Genomic DNA, 23794 nt, shown 5'->3' on the forward strand with positions numbered 1-23794 from the left:
TTGGGATCTAATTGTCTTTTAATCATGTTGATGAGAGTCGCCCTACAGTCGGTGACTATGTAACATTACGCCACAGCAGTGAGAACACTGATGTAGCAGAGGAAACTTGCCGAGGGCTTGGAGGTACGGTATTTTACCAGAAAGGCGGCTTTTCCTCATTCCATAGAATCCTGTATCACAAAAAGGGAATTTTTGTAGAAATACTGAGCACAAAATATACACGGCCATGCAAATTATAGTTTCTGCTGTACTTCTTTGCATGTTCTTCATGGCTGGGTGGAGGAAGAGACATGGAGTCAGATCTGACTATATTAAAGGGGTCCTCCTATAGCAGCAGAATAGTGAGTGCAGCTCTGGAGTATAATACTGGATGTAACTCAGGATCAGTAATGTAATGTATGTACACAGTGACCCCACCAGCAGAATAGTGAGTGCAGCTCTGGAGTATAATACAGGATCAGTAATGTATGTACACAGTGACCCCACCAGCAGAATAGTGAGTGCAGCTCTGGAGTATAATACTGGATGTAACTCAGGATTAGTAATGTATGTACACAGTGACCTCACCAGCAGAATAGTGAGTGCAGCTCTGGAGTATAATACAGGATGTAACTCAGGATCAGTAATGTAATGTATGTACACAGTGACCCCACCAGCAGAATAGTGAGTGCAGCTCTGGAGTATAATACAGGATCAGTAATGTAATGTATGTACACAGTGACCCCACCAGCAGAATAGTGACTGCAGCTCTGCAGTATAATACAGGATGTAACTCAGGATCAGTAATGTAATGTCTGTACACAGTGACCCCACCAGCAGAATAGTGACTGCAGCTCTGGGGTATAATACAGGATGTAACTCAGGATCAGTAATGTAATGTATGTACACAGTGACCCCACCAGCTGAATAGTGAGTGCAGCTCTGGAAGCTTCTGTATTGCAGCCATGCTGGTGTGATGTTTTTCATGTGGACTGTTATACTCCGCACAGTCTTGCAGGTAAACATCAGCCTCTCACCGTCACATCTCGTGACCTTATCCTAATAGCCGAGGAAATTGTCACACAAAAATAATAAAGCGTATCACCTCGGGATCCTTCCAAGACACACAAGTGCGGGAGAGAAGTCAGGCTGCGAGGGGGGGGGGGATCATTTATTCCTTGAGAACAAAAAGAGGAAGAGGACAGGATGTCAGCAGATGCCACTGGAGGAAGGCGGTGATGTCATCGGGGTCCAGTTTGCCAGCGCCGCCTGGAATGTCCTTGTTGTGGATTCTATATGGATTATAGACGTCCTAATAGCAGGGTATGTGTGTGAGTCATATAGAGAACGTCCGTCACAGTCCTCGTGTCCGCTCACACAACCAGCCTTATAAGGATTCCTCTATAATAATGGGGAGGCATGACCCCCAGGCAAGCTACTGTGGGGAGGTCCTAGTGCTGGAGGCCCCAAAATCTGGGGCCTCTACACAGCGGGTGGGATCATGCTGATCAATTGACATAAATGGTAAAAATCTTTCTGCCTCTTATCACCGCTAGAAGGAGCTCACTGTGATTAAAGGGGCACTTTGGAGAAAGGAAAAAAAAAATCAACCAGTATCAGAAAGTTATACAGATTTGTAATTTTGTAAAAATCTCCAGTCTTCCAGTACTTATCAGCTGCTATATGTCCGTCAGGAAGTGTTGTATTCTCTCCAGTCTGACACAGTGCTCTCTGCTGCGACCTCTGTCCATGTCAGGAACTGTCTAGAACAGGAGCCGTTTTTTATGGGGATTTTTCTACTGTTGAGGACAGTTCCTGACATGGACAGAGGTGGCAGCAGAGAGCACTGTGTCAGACTGGAAAAAATACACCGCTTCCTGCAGGACATACAGCAGCTGATAAGTACTGGAAGACTGGAGATTTTGATATAGAAGTAAATTACAAAATGTATATAACTTTTTGACACCAGTTGATTTGATAGAATAAGTTTCTCGACGAAGTACCCCATCTCTTATATATCTATTATCTGATACGGTAATTGTTCGCTATTATTTTAACACCATCTGCAAAACTATAGGGAACAATTTTGACAATAATAATATAAGATAGAATTGAGTTATTGGGTGTTCTGATTGTCTGGGAAAGTTAGATACTTCCTCTAAAGGAGATTTAGAGCCGCTGTGATGTCATCAGGCACCGCCTCTATATAGTGATTGATGATGTCACTAAAAGCCAGTCTGGTTAATGAGGAAAATAACATATAGTTCCCAGAAAATTGTTGTAGAGGAAAGTAGCACCCCCCCCCCCCCCCCCCTCTATCTCATATGGGTGATATCACTTTTAGTTGTACAGTATGAATAAAAGTCATCTAGTTCTTGTTCTGTAACAGGAAGTAGCTGAGAAGGATGACTGTGAGATGGGTTAATGATGCAGATAAGGGAACGGGCCGCATACCGTACAGGGGGGCCGGGGGGGGGGGGGGGTTGGTGAGACAGTGATTGATATAATGTTGTTTTACCAAATGGAGTAACAGGCAATTTTATCGGGGCGTAGACGTCTGCTCCACTCCATGTGATGGAAACTACCGGCATCTCAGCTATATTTGTGTATACAGCTCCGGTGCTGACTTATGTGTCTTCAGGTTGCAGTGTGTAGTCCGCTCTATAGGTGTAGATGCCTTCTTAGATCTAAAAGAAGAGCCCCTGGCTGGGGGGGCATTGCTAGGCATTGCTCCCACCTAGCCAGAATCCTGCTCCACACTGATGAGGGGCAACACCCTGAAACAGCTGTCTGTGGATGGTTACCTAGCCTTGGTTTATCCCTTGTCATTACACTGACTTATAGGGCCACTTAATATAGTGGATTTGGTGGTTTCCTTACAGGAGCTTCCCCTTGGCTGGGTCCTTCCCGGAGGGATATCTGGCTAGTCCTGTGTTTCGAGACTCTTCAATGAGGCTCCACAGGTTCTTCTTTGGCATATACATGATTCCAGGGGGCAATGCACCTAGGACTTCACTGCATTGAGCGCTTTCACTCCCTCAGATCAGCGATCTGTTTCTCTTATGTCTTTTACATCTGTTCTTTTCTTTCCCGGTCTACATATATCAATTGGGTTAGGAGATCCCTATATCAAATCCTTAAAGGGACAAGTAATAGTGATCTCCAGTTCGGCCCCGGGTTCTTTGTTATGAATACAGCCATGGGTACAGCACATGACCCCCAGCTCTATTCATTTCTATGGAGACATCGGAAAGAGGGGTCATGTGCCGTACCCATGGCTGTATTCAAAACAAAGAAGCTGAAGGCCTGGAGATCACTGGGGGGGGGGGGGGGGGGGGGGGGTTCAATGGAGGTCGGACAGCTGTTAGCTTGAGCGAGGATTCAGTCAACAAATCTGAAACATTTGGCCAGTTCTAGCAAAAAAAGGAGAGAGAAAGATTGCACATGATTGCAGGATCAGACTACACAGTGCTTCTTTGTAGTCTGTTACCATGGAGACTCACTGGTTTATGGATACATAAAATAAGAAATCTTTAAAAGGACTTAAAGTGTAACTATCTTTTGAAAAAAGAGGTCGACATGTCTTAAGTTTGCATCGGTCAGGGTCCAGGGACTAAGACCGCCTCGATTGGTAGAAAGGAGGGGCAGATGTACTCAGCAGGGCACGCTCTCTGCTGTAATACGAGCGATCTGCGTTATAATGGGAGCGTTGGAACTTTCAGTAGATGTAATTGCTGTAAGTTCCATAGGCTCCCATTATAATTCCGTAGACAGCTCGTGTCGGCAGCTACACAACTGCTGCGGCTGCTGAACACGTCTGCCCCTCATTTTAGCGATCGCCGCATCTCAGCACACAAAGCCCGACCTATGCTTCCTCAGCGCCCCGTGCCCACAAGGGAGCTAGTTCCCCTTTAAGAATTTTTTTCTTATATTGAAGATCCATCGGTTGTGTAGTATATGAAAAGTTGACATCTGAGCTGCAGTACCGCATGTAGACTGAGGACAGGAGTGGCGCTGTTTCTGCTATTTGCAGTTTTTTCGCTATAGGAGGCTATTATGGTGGTTTTGCAATTTATATAGTTTCCTTGCGCCGTTTTTTATAGCCTTCCAAATAATGTATTCCGTAGTGTGAGTGGCAGCACGTGGGGGAGGGGATCCATGAGAGGAAGCATTGTGAGATATTAGCACGATCAGACGACGTACCCAAATAACACAGGATCGTCCTGGAAATATTTCAATAGCGTCTATTGTTGTGATCCGTGACTCCTGCTCGCCTATTAAATCAGTGATGTCATCAAGCATGACATCATCCAGTCTGCTGGAATACATGAATAGAAAGTGAAAGCCTCAGTGTATGAATGATGGGTCGGGGAGACAGTACGGTCATAGTGCAGCCTCCATGGTTACCTAGGATACGGAACCACATCTGCACATTTCACTCCTAAGGCTGGTATTACACGGGACGATTTTTCTGCGATTAACGATAAACGTTCTCAAACGACCGCTATGACGAACAGTCTTAATCATTCACCCTATTACACAGGACGATGATCGTTACTTACGGTCGTTCTTGCGCTCGTCCTTTCCTGGCTGATAGACTAGGGAACGAGCGTACGACGCGTTATTACACCGAACGATGTTCGAATGTGAACGATTAACGATGAAAACAGGTCCAGATTCTATCAAACGATCAACGATTTCTCATTGGTTGTTTAATCGATTCCTGCTATTACACGTAACGATTAGGCTGGGTTCACACTACATTTTCGCAATCCGATTTTTCCATCTGTTTTTTGGAGAAAAACGGATGCGTGTGTGCATCCGTTTTGATCCGTTCTTTCATTGAATTCCAGTAGGAAAAAAAACGGATCAAAACGGATTCATTTTTTTAAACGGACACAAAAATAAGGTTGACTACGTTTTTGTGTACGTTAAAAAAAAAAAGGAACCGTTTTGATCCTTTTTTTGTAATGGAATTCAATGGAAAAACGGATCAAAATGGATGTACTGTACACACATGCATCAGTTTTTACCATCCGTTTTTCATCTTTAAAAAAAAAAAAAAAACAACGGATGAAAAAAACGTAGTTTGAACCCAGCCCAAATCCAAACGACTTTTTTTTAAAACAATAATCGTCCCGTGTAATACGGCCCTAAGTCTCAGGAACTTAAAGCAATTGTCAAGGATTAGTCAAATAGATCTGTATTTTCTCTAACTAAAATTTTAAGGACTTATCCAAAATTAATAAAACATCTGCATTTTTGTTCAAGGGTATTTCAGTCAAACATAACTTTTGATATGTTGCTTATGTTGCTGCCCATGGTGATACTAACAATTCCTTCCATACTTGTTATTATCTATTCAGTCTCCTTCCCCCAGCTCTGAGCTTCTGCTTTCTGCTAAAAATCTGTGTGTAAGCTTTTCTCTCTGTCTCCCCCTCCTCCCTCCTCCTTTCAGAGACGGCTGATGTAAACAATTCCCTGGCAGGCTGTATCTGCAACATTGTATCTTCTTTGTAAGGGAGGGATAATCACAGTGAGTTCATTAGCAACTTGACCTCAGAATAACCCTCCCAGCATTACAAAGAAGCTACAATGTTGCAGATAAAGCCTGCCAGGGACTTGTTTACATCAGCTGTCTCAGAAGGGAGGGGGGAGACAGAGAGAAAAGCTCACGCACAGATTTGTGTGTCTTTAGCAGAAAGCAGCAGCTCAGAACTGGGGAAATGAGACTGAATAGATAATGACAAGTATGGAAGGAATTGTTAGTCTCACCATGGGCAGCAACATATCATAAGTTATGTTTGAGTGGAGTACCCCTGGAATAAAATAAATCAGCATTTATTTATTTTATTTTTAACCTCAAATGTAAAAGAATCATCAGGAATGAGTAATAAAGATCTGCATTTTTTTTTATTTAAAATTTAAAGGAATTGTCTAGGATTAGAAAAGAAAAAATCTGCGTTTGCTGCATTAAAGTGAATAGGGCGGAGTTGTAATACCACACACAACCTGGGGGGGGGGGTGGCGCTGTTTTTTTTTTGTTTTTTTTTATAAAGCAGCTGTTTTTTAAAATTTCTGGATACTTCCTATGAAAATAAGGATACTGAGAATGGGGCTTGCAGGGCATTTGCTAGTGGTAGGGGGGATATAAAGGGGTACAGGTGTCTGGGACACAGGATATATGTGTTCCCTCTTGGTTTTAGGACTTGGAGGTGGTCGGGAAGCTGAAAACAACTGAATCCAGCGATTTCCGTCACACTGCTCTAATGGTTTAGCCCTGTAAGTTTTGCTGTTTACACACCCGCTCAGGTACAGTATATGAGTCATGTGACCATCTGCTGTACTGTACACCGTCCATGGTCGTTCCCATCATAAGGTTATAAATAGAATTGTGCGCATTTTACAACCAGGCCGTACCAGGAAGAATGGTAAAAGTATCGCCCCCTACGTATTTGCACAACACTTACAGGAATTTCTAGGTCACCCGACCTGATTTTTGACATTCCTAGAATTAAAGATGCACCTGACCGTGTGGCAGGCGTCCTGCGGAGAGCGCCACATTGTCACATTATGTAATTATTGCTATCATCTATGTGACTGATGGGATGTAGCAGAGCTAAATGTGTGTTGTGACAAGTCATAAAGCTAATGGGGTAGTTCAACCCCAAAAAAAATTTCTTTCAAATTAACCAGTGCCAGAGATTTGTAATTTATTTTTATAAAAAAATTTCAAGTCTTCCAGTACTTATCAGCTGCTGTATGTCCTGCAGGAAGTGGTGTATTCTTTCCAGTCTGACACAGCGCTCTCTGCTGCCACCTCCTGTCCGTGTCAATAACTGTCCAGAGCAGGAGAGGTTTTCTATGGAGATTTGCTACTGCTCTGGACAGTTCCTGACATGGACAGAGGTGGCAGCAGAGAGCACTGTGTCAGACTGGAAAGAATACACCACTTCCTGCAGGATAGTGATAAGTACTGGGATGTCTAAGATTTTTTTAATTAGTAAATTACAAATTTCTGGCACCAGTTGATCTTAAAAAAAAATTGGGGGTTATTTTGTGAACTAAAGGGGTTACCTAGAAAAACATGGACGTTTTCTTCTAGAAACAACAGCCCCCTGTCCTCAGTAGTTGTGCAGATCACTTCCATTAAAGGGTCTTTTCATGAAGACAACCCCCTTCCCTATGCCTTACTAATGGCCTCTATAGGGGATATGCAATGTGAAAAGGGTCATCCTATTTAAAGGGGTGATCCAAAATTAGAAAACATCGCTATTTTACCCATAAAACAGCACCACCCCTGTCCTCAGGTTGTGTTTGGTATTACAACTCTGTTCACTTCAATGGAACTAAGCTGCAATACCACATCCAAACTGAGGACAAAGGTGGCGCTGGTTTTGTATTTTTTTTAATCCTGGACAACCCCTTTAAAAAAATATCTGTATATACTACAAGACAAGAGTATACATGTATATGGCATGTCTGAATTTGGTGGTTTTGCATAGGACTGCAAGTAGGTCCACCAGGTTACTTTACGTGTAAAGATTTTGCACTGACTTTGGGTTGTTTTATGGCGTATTCTGTATACATAGCTCAAAATTTTTCCAGTTGCCCTTGGTAACAGACTACAGTTTGGCGCCTTTCTTGTAGTCAGTCATGTGACTATATAGCTAAGTTCTGTGTGATGGTGAACAGGAGAGGCAGTACAAGTTTGGGGCATGAATGGGGTAGAAGAGATCATGTGACTCTGTAGTAGGGAAGGTGGGGGGGGGGGTAGGGCGGGGGGTGCAGCTACTCCAGACGCTGCGAAGGAGGGAAATGGTGACGAGCAGGATACAGGAGAAAAGAGGGAAGTGACAGGACAGGAAAATAAGCAGAGGATTGTCCGGTCTGACACGTCAGGGGCCTCCAGTGGTCGCTATTACAGTACAGCTTATATCTGACCCCCGACCCCCCGCACAGTACTGACATTATCTGTATCCTAATGTATACAGTGCACCACAGCCGGATATTCATCATAGGGAAAACTCTGTATCACACATGATAGACTCAGATACACAGAATCAGTAGAATGTATCACACATGATAGACTCAGATACACAGAATCAGTAGAATGTATCACACATGATAGACTCAGATACACAGAATCAATCACACACAATAGACTCAGATACACAGAATCAGTAGAATGTATCACACACAATAGACTCAGATACACAGAAACAGTAGAATGTATCACACACAATAGACTCAGATACACAGAAACAGTAGAATGTATCACACTGTTTCTGTCTATCTGAGTCTATCATGTGAATTGATTCTGAATATCTGAGTATCATGTGTGATTGATTCTGTGTATCTGAGTCTATCATGTGTGATACATTCTACTGTTTCTGTCTATCTGAGTATCATGTGTGATTGATTCTGTGTCTCCGAGTCTATAATGTGACATACATTCTACAGGTCTACTGTATCTGAGTCTATCATGTGTGATTGATTCTGTGTATCCGAGTCTATAATGTGTGATTGATTCTGTGTATCTGAGTCTATCATTCTACTGTTTCTGTGTATCTGAGTCTATCATGTGTGACTGATTCTGTGTATTCGAGTCTATAATGTGTGATTGATTCTGTGTATCTGAGTCTATAATGTGTGACTGATTCTGTGTATTCGAGTCTATAATGTGTGATTGATTCTGTGTATCTGAGTCTATAATGTGTGATTGATTCTGTGTATCTGAGTCTATCACACATAATAGACTCAGATAGACAGAAACAGTAGAATGACAGACTCGGATACAGAGAATCAATTTCACATGATAGACTCAGATACACAGAAACAGTAGAATGTATCACACATGATAGACTCAGATACAGTAGACCTGTAGAATGTATCTCACATGATAGACTCAGATACACAGAAACAGTAGAATGTATCACACATGATAGACTCAGATACAGTAGACCTGTAGAATGTATCTCACATGATAGACTCAGATACACAGAAACAGTAGAATGTATCACACATGATAGACTCAGATACAGTAGACCTGTAGAATGTATCTCACATGATAGACTCAGATACACAGAAACAGTAGAATGTATCACACATGATAGACTCAGATACAGTAGACCTGTAGAATGTATCTCACATGATAGACTCAGATACACAGAAACAGTAGAATGTATCACACATGATAGACTCAGATACAGTAGACCTGTAGAATGTATCTCACATGATAGACTCAGATACACAGAATCAATCACACATTATAGACTCGGATACACAGAAACAGTAGAATGTATCACACATGATAGACTCAGATACACAGAATCAATCACACATGATAGACTCAGATACACAGAATCAGTAGAATGAATCACACACAATAGACTTAGATACAGTAGATCTGTAGACAGTAGATACACTAGATCAGTAGACCCTACAGACTGCCATACACTTTCAATAACTGACAGGTGAATAATCGTTCCTCCGGCCATCAGTTATCTCTCCCGTCCAGCCCCGTCCTTCCCATAAAAGGGAAGCATTCTGAGCATTCCTGTGTTCTGTATTGGGAGGAGAGGATAAGCCGCAGCCAGAGAGCTCTGACTGACTGTGGCTTATCTCTCCCAGAACAAAGGGGTCCCCTATTTCCATCGACATCATCTGTCAGTGGTCGTTTGTGAGAGCCCCATACACCTTATACTGAGGTACGGACGCCAAAAGCCTAAAGTGTATGGGGACAAGGCAGGCTTGGCTACAGTAGATCAGTTCTGTGAGGGTGTATCACACATGAAAGGGTTAGATACATAAGTGAGGAAACTGCTTAGCAGCACAGTATCTTATGTGGAAAACTTAGATATACCAGTTCAGAATAGCGTTGTCATACATGTAAAGCTTAGATACACCAGCTTTGCGGTACAGTATCACACAGTAATCTCCAGCTCCAGACACACTATGCTTGGAGATTATTATAGTGACTCTATGAGATCTTATATAATCCTATCTGATGTGCAGGTGTCTTACCTGGCCAATTTTTCTCACTGTCCTGTCTTTTATTGCAGGTGGCGCCCTCTTGTGATGGTAAGTGGCAACAGCATCTTCCTCATAATGTCCTTTTTACGGCTTGTCTATGTTATAGTGTCACCTGGCTCCATCTAGTGGCATTTCCATATTACTGCAGGTTGTCACTTTGGCCAGACTTTATTACTGCAGTATAATTGTCATTACAAGTTCCAGTATAAACTAATAAAAGTCTTTTTGCTTCCTGTATTATTGTATTTACTTGTATATTGCAACTTGTCTAACACATTTCCTCCATATCTACTATAACTCAACCGATAATTCCCCTTACTGTCTACTATAACCCAACCAATACCTTCCCAGCTTGTCTACTATAACCCAACCTATGCCTCCCCACCTTGTCTACTATAAGGCCCCGTTCCCACTGAGCAAAACTAGCGGAATTATAGTAGATGGGGAGGTATTAGTTGGGTTATAGTCGATGGGGAGGTATTGGTTGGGTTAGGCCCCATTCCCACTGAGCAAAACTAGCGGAATTCCGCGGCAGAATTGTCCGCCGCGGAATGCCCTTAACCTCCCGCTCATAATGGGAGTCTATGGGAGGTGCGCGCTCCTGCTCTGTCCGCGCTGAAGAATGAACATGTTCATTCTTCAGCGTGGACAGGGCAGGAGCGCGCGCCTCCCATAGACTCCCATTATGAGCAGGAGGCTAACAGCATTCCGTGGCGGACAATTCCGCTGCGGAATTCCGCTAGTTTTGCTCAGTGGGAATGGGGCCTAACCCAACCAATACCTCCCCATCTACTATAACCCAACCAATACCTCCCCATCTACTATAACCCAACTAATACCTCCCCATCTACTATAACCCAACCAATACCTCCCCACCTTGTCTACTATAACCTAACCAATATCCCCCCGTCTACTATAACCCAACCAATAGCCCCGTCTACTGTAACCGAACCTATACCTCCCTAACTTGTCTATTGTAACCCAACCAATAACAACCCCCCCCCCCCCCCCCGGCTACTATAATCCAACCAATACCTCCCCATGTATCCCCATCTGCGATAACCCAATCTATACCTCCCACCTTGTCTACTATAACCCAACCAATAACCCCAATCAATAACTCCCCACCTTGTCTACTGTAAATCAACCAATAACTCCCCACCTTCTTTACTATAACCCAACCTATGCCTCCCCATCTTGTCTTTTGGAACCCAACCCATACCTCCCCACCTTGTCTATTGTAACCCAACCAATAACCCCCGTCTACTATATCCCAACCAATAACCCCCATCTACTGTAACCCAACCTATACCTACCCACCTTGTCTATTGTAACCCAATCAATAACCCCCCCCCATCTACTATAACCCAACCAATAACACCCCGTCTACTGTAACCGAACCAATAATTCCCCACCTTGTCTACTGTAGCCCAACCTATACCTCCTCACCTTGTCTACTATAACCCAACCAATAACCCCCATCTACAGTAACCCAACCAATACCTTCCCACCTTGTCTATTGTAACCAAACCAATAACCCCCCCCCCCCCCGTCTACTGTAACCGAACCAATAATTCCCCACCTTCTCTACTATAACCCAACCTATACCTCCCCACCTTCTCTACTATAACCCAACCTATACCTCCCCACCTTCTCTACTATAACCCAACCTATACCTCCCCACCTTCTCTACTATAACCCAACCAATACCTTCCCACCTTGTCTACTATAACCCAACCAATACCTCCCCACCTTGTCTACTATAACCCAACCTATACCTCCCCACCTTGTCTACTATAACCCAACCTATACCTCCCCACCTTCTCTACTATAACCCAACCTATACCTCCCCACCTTCTCTACTATAACCCAACCCATACCTCCCCACCTTCTCTACTATAACCCAACCAATACCTTCCCACCTTGTCTACTATAACCCAACCTATACCTCCCCACCTTGTCTACTATAACCCAACCAATAACCCCCCTGTCTACTATAACCCAACCAATACCCCGTCTACTTTAACCCAACCAATAACCCTGTCTACTGTAACCGAACCAATACCTCCCCACCTTGTCTACTATAACCCAACCTATACCTCCCCACCTTGTCTACTCTAGCTATTTGTCCCTAATACATCATATAGTCGTCCACCCAATTAGATCTCATATTTGTGCACCTACAAAATAATGGTTGCAGATGGTGCATGTGGACAATATGCAGTGGGAAATAGACAGATGATTTTTCATTTTCCAATCATCTAATACACATTATAGCTTGAAAAAGAAAACCTGGAAAACTAAAAAAAAAATCTTCTACAGTTTTCTGACTGCAGCTTCTGTACAGAGTTATGTGTTTCCATGGTAACAGACTACAAACATCCTCTGTGTAGTCTGGCCCTGCAGTGGTGTTATTCCATTCCCTCAGCAGTCCACAGACATGAGAAGGTGTGGAGTACATTGCTCTGCAGAGGAGCTGGAGGAGATTTTAATGAAGTTGTTCAAGCATTAGGTCTCTTCTCTACTATTTGCTTTACAGAAGTACCTGACTGCAGCACAATCACCGCCTGGGCGTCGACCACACAGATAAACGTCACGGGACTGGCGGAGGAATTCTTCCTGCAGAATATAACCGATAAAGATGGCAATCAGATTCGGGCATCAGATGGCAGCTCTAATAACACGTCACTTATGAGATTTGTGTCCGGTACACAGTATGTGATCCACTATGGTAACGACTCAGTCAGCTGCTGCTACAGCGCCACCACCAGTAAGTATGGGGTCACTGCGCCCATGTATCATGTATATCTTTTGTATTGGCATCCTGTACAGTGTTGAGCCTTGATTATACAAAGGGGCAGCACAGTGAGGCGTCAAAGTGCTAGAGTCCTGGGAATGATAGGCTCCGCCTCCTTGACACTTCTTGGCTTTTTGGGGGGAAAATAAAAGCACAGATATGTTCTGAATGCTTCTACTGATATCTATCCAGTGGCGCTGCCACCTAAGTACGCAGTCAGGGGGCGACAGCGTCACCTTAAAATGTTCTGCGAATAGACGGCACCATCACTGAGGTCCTGGGTTCAAACACGATCAGGGCAACATGTGCATGGAGTTTACGTGTTCCGTGTTTGTTATGCTTGCTTGACTTTCCTCTGGTTTATGCAGACAGTGTTGAGGTATATTATTATTTATTTTTAAAGGGGTTGTTCACCCCAAAAAAATCAACTGCTGCCAGAAATTTACTTCTACTACAAAAAAAATCTTCAGTCTTTCAGTACTTATCAGCTTCTATATGTCCTGCAGGAAGTGGTGTATTCTCCCCAGTCTGACACAGTGCTCTCTGCTGCCACCTCTGTCCATGTCAGGAACTGTCCAGAGCAGCAGCAAATCCCCATAGAAAACCTCTCTTGCTCTCCAGACTGGAAATAACACACCATTTCATGCAGGGCATACAGCAGCTGATAAGTATTAGAAGATTTGAGTTTTTTTTTTATAGAAGTAAATTACAAATCTCTGGCACTTTCTGGCAACAGTTGTTTTAAAAGAATATATTTTTTGGTGAATAATCCCTTTAAAGCCCCCGTGATTCCAGATTGCTATAGGCGGCGACAAAAAGAATATTACAAAATCAAGGTAAATGGCAGACTGGTACATAGGGATAAAGGACCTTGCCCGTGAGAGCTTACAGTCTAGAGTGCCTAGATATATATTCTTACTCTATATACCTTGTAGACTCTACAAGGTATATACAATAAGAATATATAGCTAGGCACATTTAGCTATCTGCTATACCATAGGGCTCTCCTCATAGGGGTATATATTGTTTATTATGTCACTTGTGTTTCTCCAACCTATGCTCTTCCTATTTCAGAACCAATGTCGGTGAAATCTCTGCAGGTCAGTCATGTGACCCCATATTCTGTGTCTCTGACGTGGAGTAAACCTGATGAGTATCAGACATCTTACAGCTACAGAGTCCAGACCAATGTCTCCTCATCATCCAATACAACAGTAACCACTGAATCAGCCACAATATCAAGTCTGACCCCAGGAGAGACATATACATTCATGGTATATACAAGAGCTGCCGATGGCCTCACTGAATCAGACCCGGTGTCACTATCTACCTGCACAGGTGAGTATACAACCACTGACATATATAGAATGTGACGCTATTAACACCAACTAATGTAATGAGAAACACTTAGAAAGAAAAAGTGTTACCTTAAAGGGGTAGTTCAGCAAAAAAAAAAAAAAATCTTTTAGATCAACTGGTGCTAGAAAGTGTCAGAGATTTGTAATTTACTTCTTATAAAATATCTCCAGTAACTTGGGAGACAGGTATGGATGGAGACCAAGAAGCTTCTGGCTTTTACTGATAACATGGTGGAGATGCCCTTAGGCACAATCCCCACTTCCCACATTTGTCTGAGGCCATTGAACCCTCTTTTTGGAGGAGTTAAAGGGGTACTCCAGCGGGGGGACATTTTTTTCCTGGGACCGGGGAGGAGGTGGCTGAGGGAAACGACGTCCACTCACCTCCCCGGTTCAAGCGGCGGGTCCCGCATCGCGGAGCTCCGGTCCCTGGCCGCTTCCTGGTGTCTGACGAGGGCCCGAGACGTGACGTCTCAGGTCCGCTCAGCCAGTCAGTGACGGAGGCGGGATCCGTTTCAAGTCCGGGCCCGCGTCAGACACCAGGAAGCGTCCGGGAACTGGGGACCAGAGCGCCGTGATGCGTGACCCGCCGCTGGAACCGGGGAGGTGAGTGGACGTCGTTTCCCTTAGCCACCTCCTCCCCGATCCCAGGAAAAAAAATGCCCCCCTGCTGGAGTACCCCTTTAATCTGGTTAGTGATGTCCTTGGCAACCAGGGGTTCCATGATTTTCAGTTTTTCCAAACCAATCATAGATTGACCAGGGAATCTCTTTACCGTTTCCTCCATCTTTTTAGGCCCAGTTTCGATCTACCGGTCCACCGTTCTCCAAATTTCCTCTGATAGGCTCCGTTCAAACGTAGCAAAATTGGGGACAATTCCGCGGCGGAATCCCACCTGCCTTCATGTCATAATGACAGTCTATGGGAGGCTCGCGCACCTCCTCTCTCTGCATCTCTCTGCGTTGAATAATAGACAATGTCTATTCTTCAGCACAGAGAGAGGAGGCGCGCAAGCCTGCCATAGACTGTCATTATGACACGGAAGCCAGTTTTTCTCTGTGTGAACGGAGCCTTAGGCATAATCAGGTCCCAGGGACCCAGCGGCCTTATTTATGCTATATATTCTTACCTGCTACGCTCCAAAATTAGAGTAAGAGACCCTTTCTGCCTGAGCTAGACGGGAGGCAAACATACCTGGTATTACTGTATGCCACCTTTATTTTTTCTTCTTTTTGTACAATTTGTAAATGCATAGTTTGTACTTTCTTGGTGTACATACTCCAATAAAACGAGTTATAAAAAAAAAAAATATATATATATATATATATATATATATATATATAGTCTTCCTTCCAGTACTTATCAGCTGTTGTCCTTCAGGAATGGATACACCACTTCCTGCAGACCATACAACAGCTGATAAATACTGGAAGACTGGAGATTTTTTTAATAGAAGTCAATTACAAATCTCTGGCATTTTCTTGCACCAGTTGAAAGAATTTTTTTGGAGCCTTCAGAGCGTGTCTCTCCTGCTGCAGTCAGTCACTATTAGGCTGCTAGGAGTCGTAGCCAATATACTTATTCATACAAGGATAAACCAGCAGCACATTATACTTATTCAGTAGATTTGTCCTCATAGCTGTAGCTAGTATTATACTTTATTATTGGTTGTTTACCTGTGAATGGCGATTATTTGGATAATCCTACTACGTATTTCTATGCTATTTAATATTTGTAGGGAATGTATATAGAAGCTACAGGAGCCATGTCTGGTGACTGATCCCAATAATAGCACAGCGTTCATGTTTGCAGCTTCATATATACATATTCCCTAATGGGTTATCCAGGATTAGAACAACATGGCCACTTTCTTCAAGAAACAGCACGACCCTTTGTCCTCAGGTTGCGTGTGGTATTAAAGCTCAGTTGCATTAAAGCAAATGGAGATAAATTGTAATGTCACACACAACCTGAGGGCGGAGGTGGCGCTGTTTTTATAAGAAACAGACATGTTTTTCTAATCCTGGATAACCCCTTTAAAAATTTACAATTGTACGACTTGTTTTCTTCAGTCAACCCCAAGTATTATCAGGCTTCTGGGGAAGCTGGGTGACAACCACTAAACCACAGGGCAGAGGTTGTCAGTGATTTCCCAGACTCCTGAACGCACATATGCCCAGTTATATCTCTATACAGGGGTGAGGGATGTGTATATTTATGTATATTTAGGTGTATTTGCTGTTCATAGAGGAGCTGAGTGATGACTCCTATGTAGGATATAGCGGCAGCCATATTGGATAGTACACAGGCCGGCCATGTTTTAAAATGATGCATTACTGTGGTTGTATAGGATAGGCATACAAGGAGCTGGGGAGAGGATTGCTGGGTGCTGTAGTGCAGCAGATACATTTAACATCTCAGAGATTTATATAAACTATTATAAAGAATAGCGGCCATTGTTGCCCATAGCAACCAGTCACAGCACAGCCTCCATTATACAAGAGCAGAATACAAAATGAAACCTGTGCTGTGATTGGTTGCTATGGGCATAGGAGTCTATGAGGAGATAGTGACTGAAATTTCTGTCAGATATGGAGAAAGATGATCTGTGACAGGAAAATGGGGGCTGTGAGGGAGGATTGTGGGTATACAGAGAGGAGGGAGGTCGGGGCAGAGGAGAACTGCTGTAATATGGGAGGACCCCGCTAATATAGGTGAGAAGGGAGGGAAGACTGGTATAAAGGGGCTTTATGAGGAGAAACATTGATACAGAAGGTAAAATAATGGTTTAGGTCTCAATAATGGTTTAGGCCTGAGGTGTTTTTTTTCGCAGTTCATGTAGGAAATTACGTACACGGTTTAGTTTGCTGTTTTATAGCAAATTTTCCTATCGTTTTCATTGTGCGATTGCCATTGTGGACAACATCTCAGGCACCCTTAGGCCAAGTTCACACTGCGTTTTTTTCATCCTTTTTTAAAAAAAATAAACGGATTGCAAAAACGCAGTGTGAACCCTGCCTTACTGAAATACATGGCCGCTCTTTCGCGATGTTCACACCTGTGTCAGACTCCATTTATAACCTCTTCAATGACAGATTTTGTCAACTGTAAGGCTAGGGCCACACTACGTTTTTGCAGTCCACTTTTTTTCACCTGTTTTTGCAAAAAAAAAACGAGTGGAAAAAACGGATGCAATTGTGTGCAATCCGGTTTGATATGTTTTTCCATTGACTCCCATTATGAAAATAAGCAAACCAAAACAGATGTGGTTTTTTTAGCGTACACAAAAATGTGGTCGGATCCTTTTTTTCATATTTAAGTCAATAGAAAAACGGATCAAAAAGGATTGCACATAATTGCATCTGTTTTGTTTTTTTTTTGGTTGCAAAAACGAATGAAAGAAACACAGCTGTTTCCGTCAGCCCCAGATTTACAAAAATTATCTAATATAGACAGATAGACCTTCACTAGACAGAGGATCCCTCACTGTAGATCATCAGCCCGTGTAAAAGGATCAGCGATCAGCCGACCTTCTTGTGTGGCCAATAAAATCATCGGTAGCTGCATTCGTTGGCTTAAAGGGGTTATCCAGAATTAGATAGAGTACGGCTACTTTCTTGCACACACAGCGCCACCCCTGTTCTCAGGTTGTGCGTGGTATTACTATTCAGCTCCATTCACTTCAAAGAAACTGCGCTGCTAAATTACATCCAAACGGAGGAAAGAGTGACGCTGTTTCTGGAAGAAAGTGGCCATGTTTTCCTAAGCCTGCATAATGCCTTTAAAGTGGACCTGTTATTTGTAATAAATATTTAGACATATGAAAAGTTGAGATTGCACCAGGTCTAATGTAAGTTATAGCCAGGGGGGCTTCATTTAGCAGGAGTTGGGCCCCATAAACCAAAAAACGAAAAACCTGCGACCCTCCCTACAATTCTCATCATGCCTGGACAGCCGAAGCCTTAACTTGCAACAGCCGGAGGACCGAAGATTCCCCATTCTTGTCATAGACTTATAATGGAACCCTACTATCAGATCAGGTGGCCAGTCAAGAAGTAAATCATGTGGCCATGTGTCTCCCCCAGCTAGGTTCCAAAATTAACCAGCCTGCAATCTGATATATATATTAGCTTCTAGGTAAGACTCCATCTTTACATAGTAATAGAATTGTTCTACCACAACAGGCTTATTACGATACCTGCATATAAGTAACCTGTCTGTGATCTGTGATCTTCTCCTCAGTTCCTGCACAAGTTTCCTCCATCTCTCTGATCAATTCCCAGTCGGCTGATACTCTCGGAGTCACATGGACGAAACCAACAGATGGAAAAGTGGATTATTATAACGTCAGTATAACAGGAGCTGTCAGTAATATAACACAGACTACTACTACACAGGTGACTTTCACCGGATTACTACCAGGCAGGGAATATAGCGTCACTGTACAGACAGTCAGTGGGAGCTGCAGCCAGACATCTGCTCCAGTGACAGAGGCCACATGTGAGTATCCTCAGCATCTCATCTATAGTCACTCTATATAATCCTCCTATCATCAGTCACCTCTGTTACACACACTATTACCTTATTACACACTTGCTCACCCATCTGTATTTCTCTCCTCCTGCACAGATCCAACCCCACCAAGAAACCTAATCATAACCACAATTGGGACAAACAACCTGACATTATCTTGGCTGGAGCCAATGGATATGACCGGTGCAAAATATAATATAAGTTACGGAAGTTCTTCAGGCAATTTGACGGCGACAAGTGACAAAACCAGTGTCAATCTTCTGAGTCTGATATCTGGGACTAACTACTTCGTATCTGTGGTCACAGTCGGAGCTCGGTGGTATGGGAGCTCACCGGTCACCACATCTGTCTATACAAGTAGGTTCCGTTATTGTTTCAATGTGTCAGTAAGCTTATTTTTTTTATTCTTTATGGTGCAAGGATTAAAGAAAATGGAGATGGAGCAAAGTAAGGGAAAGAAAGGGGTAATGACTGAGGAAAAGATTTTACAAGTTAAGTGTTGATTAAAAACCTAAGGAGGCTTATATTAAACATTACCACCTTCCCAAACTAATCCGGTCCATGTGAGATCCGGATAAAGCTGAATCTTTAAACCTGAAGGATTTTCCTGTAAACCAGGATGGCTCAGGCATAAAATTAAAGTTCGGAAAAGATGTCTGCTTTGTTCTATGCTCTTTTGCCCCCATAAAAAAAAAGTGTTCTCTATAGTTGTTTTCATCTGATCACCTGATTTTGGCCTGTAGTTACTTTACTATTAAGGTGGAGTTACACATTACCTACACAAAAAAGTACAGTACAATGTTAGGTAATGGGGGTAAAGGGCACTATTACATGGAGGGATAATCAGCCGATTATGGCTCCATGTAATGACAACGATCAGCCAATGAAACGATCATCAGCTGATCGTTGGTATAGGTTTGGACCTAAAATAGTCAGGCGCCGAACGCGCATCCCTACGCGTGATAGAGATGCACGGCTGACGATTCCCCAAACACCTGATACCTTACCTTTCCCCGCTCCCAGTCTTCTCTCCTGTGCTCCACAGCTTCCTGGTCATCATTTTAGGTAGAAATTGGCTGTTGTAAAATACTGTATGCTGCAATCTCTCCATTAACTCTGAATGTTTTTATTTGTTTTTATTTCAGAACCAATGTCAGTGAAATCTCCACAGATCAGTAATGTGACTCCATCTTCTGTATCTCTGACGTGGAGTAAACCTGATGAGTATCAGACGTTTTACAGCTACAGAGTCCAGACAAATGTCTCCTCATCATCCTCACTGATCAATAATACAATAGTGACAAGTGACTCAGCTACAATAATGAATCTGACCCCAGGAGAGACATATACATTCATGGTATATACAAGAGCTGCCGATGGCCTCACTGAGTCAGACCCGGTGTCACTATCTACCTGCACAGGTGAGTATACAGTGAATCAGTAAATATTTATGTCGCTGTGGAGTTCCTGATCCATCATGTGATGAAGTTGCGCTCATAAGTTAATTAAATGACTACAACAAAGTTTTCCTATTCCCATCCCACCAAGAACCTCACAACACCCAAACATGGGAGAGAACGGAGAGAGAGTAAAAAAAAGTCAAAAGTTTTGATCGGTTCTAGTCTGAGTATTCAGACTCATACAGATCGTGAGAATGAGGTGGTAGAAGACTGAGCTGCAGCACGTCCTTTCCTCGCTCCGTGTCACGTGATGCGGCAGGCTCATAATGTAAACCTGCACGCCATGACCATCTAATTCAGTTTACTGGTGTCTGGTGTGTTCTCTGATACCTTCTATTAGAGAAACAGCACATTTGATTGCTACAATTTGTCTAAAGGAAAACTGAACCTGTCCCTTTACTAAGCTGCGGTATAACTGTGATTTCACAGTATTGTTTTTTTTTTTTTCATGCTGATCTCACTGTAGCACGCAATATACAGACACAGTATAACTGTATACTGTATCCATTAGTAGAATGCAAAGTGTATACATAACTTATTAGGCCTGAGACATGTCTTACTCCTTACATGTATGCTATGCAATGTTTCAGAGGCCTCTGTTACCTCATACATGTAACTCGCATACTGCCACAAGCCTATTCCTTATATAAGAGGTAACTGTATATAACTAACCGATCAGTGATCTTCTCCTCAGTTCCTGCACAGGTTTCCTCCATCTCACTGAACAATTCCCAGTCGGTTGATACTCTCAGAATCGCATGGCCGAATCCAGGAGGGAAAGTGGATTATTATAACGTCAGTATAACAGGAGCCGTCAGTAACACAATACAGACTACTACTACTCAGGTGACTGTCCCAGGATTACTACCAGGCAGAGAATATAGCGTCACTGTACAGACAGTCAGTGGGAGCTGCAGCCAGACATCTGCTCCAGTGACAGAGGCCACATGTGAGTATCCTCAGCATCTCATCTATAGTCACTCTATATAATCCTCCTATCATCAGTCCCCTCTGTTACACACACTATTACCTTATTACACACTCGCTGTATATGTTCTCACCCGTCTGTATCTCTCTCCTCCTGCACAGATCCAACCCCACCTGGAAACATAATCTTTACCACAATTACACCAAAGACTCTGACATTCTCCTGGATGGAGCCGGTGAATATGACCGGTGTGAATAAGTCATATAATATAAGCTATGGGATATTCTCCTCATCTAATATAACTGTGACAAGTAGCACAACAAATGTCACCACCCTCCAGAACCTGATATCTGGGACCAACTACTCCATATCTGTGGTCACAGTCGGAGCCCGGGGATATGGGAGCTCACCGCTCACCACATCTGTCTATACAAGTAGGTTTTCTTATAAATATTTGCCACTTGTTTGACTGTCACAAGATACAAAGAAAGCCATCGAGAAAATGGTGATGGATAAGAGTATTGTAAAGGAAAAAGCCGATACAATTCCCTGAAACATTATAATATTTATTTTATTTATCTTAAGCCATGTTATCTGAAATAAGGAAAATGTGGCAGCTTTATTCCAGTGCAACTTGTGTTCTCAGTTTCTGAATGTTTTTTCCAGCTCAATTCCATATACAACTGAATTGAGCTAAGTTGTAATACCCTGTAACTAGATGGTAAACGGACTGGCACCAAGGAAATAAGCAATAAACAAGTGCGAGTCCTGACAGCCCAAAATAGACATGTGTACTGCGAAAAACAAGGCTGAAAAAATGGACTGCACCTCACAATAAATTCAAAAAAATATATAGAAATTTTATTGTACATAAATGCCGGGAACAAACAAAAAACCATAAAAACAGTTAAAAATACCACCAAGCCATCGGCCCAGATTCGGCCAAGTGGCTCCCAACCCACTGGGAAATATGTTATGTGATGACCAAGATAAATATATATATATGAATGGGAGTAAACAATAATATCCTATAAAACAAATAAATATAAACAATAACCAGACACAAAAGGGTGCCAAATCCCCTGTGCTAAAACACACTAGATCACAAAAATCAATACATCATGGCAAATGCGAGCAAACAAAGTGCAAGTGCAGACAAAGTGCAAAAGAAGGGGTTAGTGGGTTAGGGAAAACATCCCACGCGTTCCGTCACGTGGACTTCCTCAGGGATGAATACACATGTCCCCAATGCTACTATATATAGGGGGTAGAACAAATTGATAAATCATAAACAGGTGTATGGCTAAAACAGTAATCACAGACACATGTGGACGACGCAGATCGGCGGATCCCGCATGGACCCGGCGCCATCTTGCTCCAGTCATGTGATGTATCACATGATAGAACAGTCACCTGATACCGGACGTAGTAAGCAAATGAAGAAATAGTCTAAGTGCGCAAAAATGTGCACAGCGCATGCGCAAACAAAAAACGGACTAGAATCATATAAATAACACAAACCAAGTCAAAATCAGTGTATACAATACATGTACGACCAACAAAGTTATAATATGACCCTTAATGATAAAAATTACAAACAATACAATTTATGCGGGACATAGAATAAATTACAGTCCACGTGCCGTACAGGAGTAAAAATAATTAAGGTTAGAGCGCAATGCCATTAAAAATAAAAAATAGTTATAATTAAAGCGCAATGCCTAGAAACAAATATAAACCTGCATGCAACTAAATATATGTGGACATCTACAACGCATGCGCAAGATATATATGAATGAAATATAAATCAATAATATGATATAAAACCACATACATTCGTGATCATGCATGCGCCTCCATACACGTGATCAGGTCATACTACAGATGGACATACCATTACATAAATAAAAAAGAGAATATGATAAACGATGAAATAATAATATAAATGAGACCGTGCAAGATGGCGCCAGGTCCAGCATGAGGAACAAAGACCCAATATCCTACAACCAACAAAATAAATTATATACAAATTATATACATGTATACATAAGGCAACAGGTCCTTTTTAAATCAAAAAATGATAATGAAGGTCCAAAATCCAGAATCCACTGGGAGGGGCCAAAATGGGCAAGATAGTAATATACCCAAATGGGCAGAGTTCAAGAAAGAGGGAGAAAAGGTTCACCCCTGCAGAATTCCATCAAGTAAGAGCTAATAATTTTCCACAAAAGGTCAGGAAAGGTCGTTCAACTCCAAGGCAGGTGGAAATAATTGCTGTTAACACTCTGAAGGGATCATTCTTCCACGTAGATGAAAGGGAGGATAAGATGCAGGGCAAGAAATATTCTAGAGCATAAAAGACACCATGTTAGGCACACAATGGTCAAAAAAACACATATATATATGCAGGCTAACCATCCAGCATCCCAACATCCCCCCCACCCCCACGCAAACCCCCCCTCTCCTCCCCCCCCCCCCACACCACCCCCACCAGATGCACCCCCCCCCCACGCACCCACACCCACCCACACTCCCCCGACAACCAAAAAGACCAATCCCGTGTATCGTGCAAAATGTGACTGAAAACATTCAGAAAAAATATATATATATCTATAAATATATGCATATACAAATAAAACAATATGTGATAGAAAAATTATATATAAATGTCTAAAAACTCAAAAGAGTATGAGGACTAGTGAAT

The 23794-nt window shown here is 42.7% G+C and overlaps 2 protein-coding genes across 2 annotated transcripts in view; both read left to right on the plus strand.

The window, feature by feature from the left end:
• LOC138789197 (receptor-type tyrosine-protein phosphatase eta-like) overlaps nucleotides 1-15030 on the plus strand; it is a 35918-nt gene extending 20888 nt beyond the window's left edge. Inside the window, exons 2-5 of the mRNA XM_069967804.1 lie at nucleotides 10044-10062; nucleotides 12554-12784; nucleotides 13886-14025; nucleotides 14965-15030. Of these exons, the coding sequence (XP_069823905.1) occupies nucleotides 10044-10062; nucleotides 12554-12784; nucleotides 13886-14025; nucleotides 14965-15030 (456 nt within the window). The remainder of the gene's footprint in view (nucleotides 1-10043; nucleotides 10063-12553; nucleotides 12785-13885; nucleotides 14026-14964) is intronic.
• Nucleotides 15031-16815: 1785 nt separating this feature from the next.
• Nucleotides 16816-21643, plus strand: LOC138789198 (receptor-type tyrosine-protein phosphatase eta-like). Its single transcript, XM_069967805.1, has 7 exons — nucleotides 16816-16883; nucleotides 18412-18669; nucleotides 18799-19059; nucleotides 19848-20123; nucleotides 20857-21111; nucleotides 21252-21524; nucleotides 21570-21643. The coding sequence occupies exons 3-7, from the start codon at nucleotides 18873-18875 to the stop codon at nucleotides 21641-21643; spliced, it is 1065 nt and encodes a 354-aa protein (XP_069823906.1). The 5' UTR covers nucleotides 16816-16883; nucleotides 18412-18669; nucleotides 18799-18872.
• The last annotated feature ends 2151 nt before the right edge of the window (nucleotides 21644-23794 follow it).

The sequence above is a fragment of the Dendropsophus ebraccatus genome, chromosome 4 (assembly GCF_027789765.1).
Source record: "Dendropsophus ebraccatus isolate aDenEbr1 chromosome 4, aDenEbr1.pat, whole genome shotgun sequence".
Classification (NCBI taxonomy): Eukaryota; Metazoa; Chordata; class Amphibia; order Anura; family Hylidae; genus Dendropsophus; species Dendropsophus ebraccatus.

Excerpts from the sequence above, each read along its gene's own strand:
- LOC138789198 (XM_069967805.1), top strand. The coding sequence starts at position 18,873 with ATGGATATGACCGGTGCAAAATATAATATAAGTTACGGAAGTTCTTCA. Across the intron at positions 19,060-19,847 it reads CACCACATCTGTCTATACAA|AACCAATGTCAGTGAAATCT; the intron begins GTAGGTTCCGTT and ends TTTTTATTTCAG. Across the intron at positions 20,124-20,856 it reads GTCACTATCTACCTGCACAG|TTCCTGCACAGGTTTCCTCC; the intron begins GTGAGTATACAG and ends TCTTCTCCTCAG.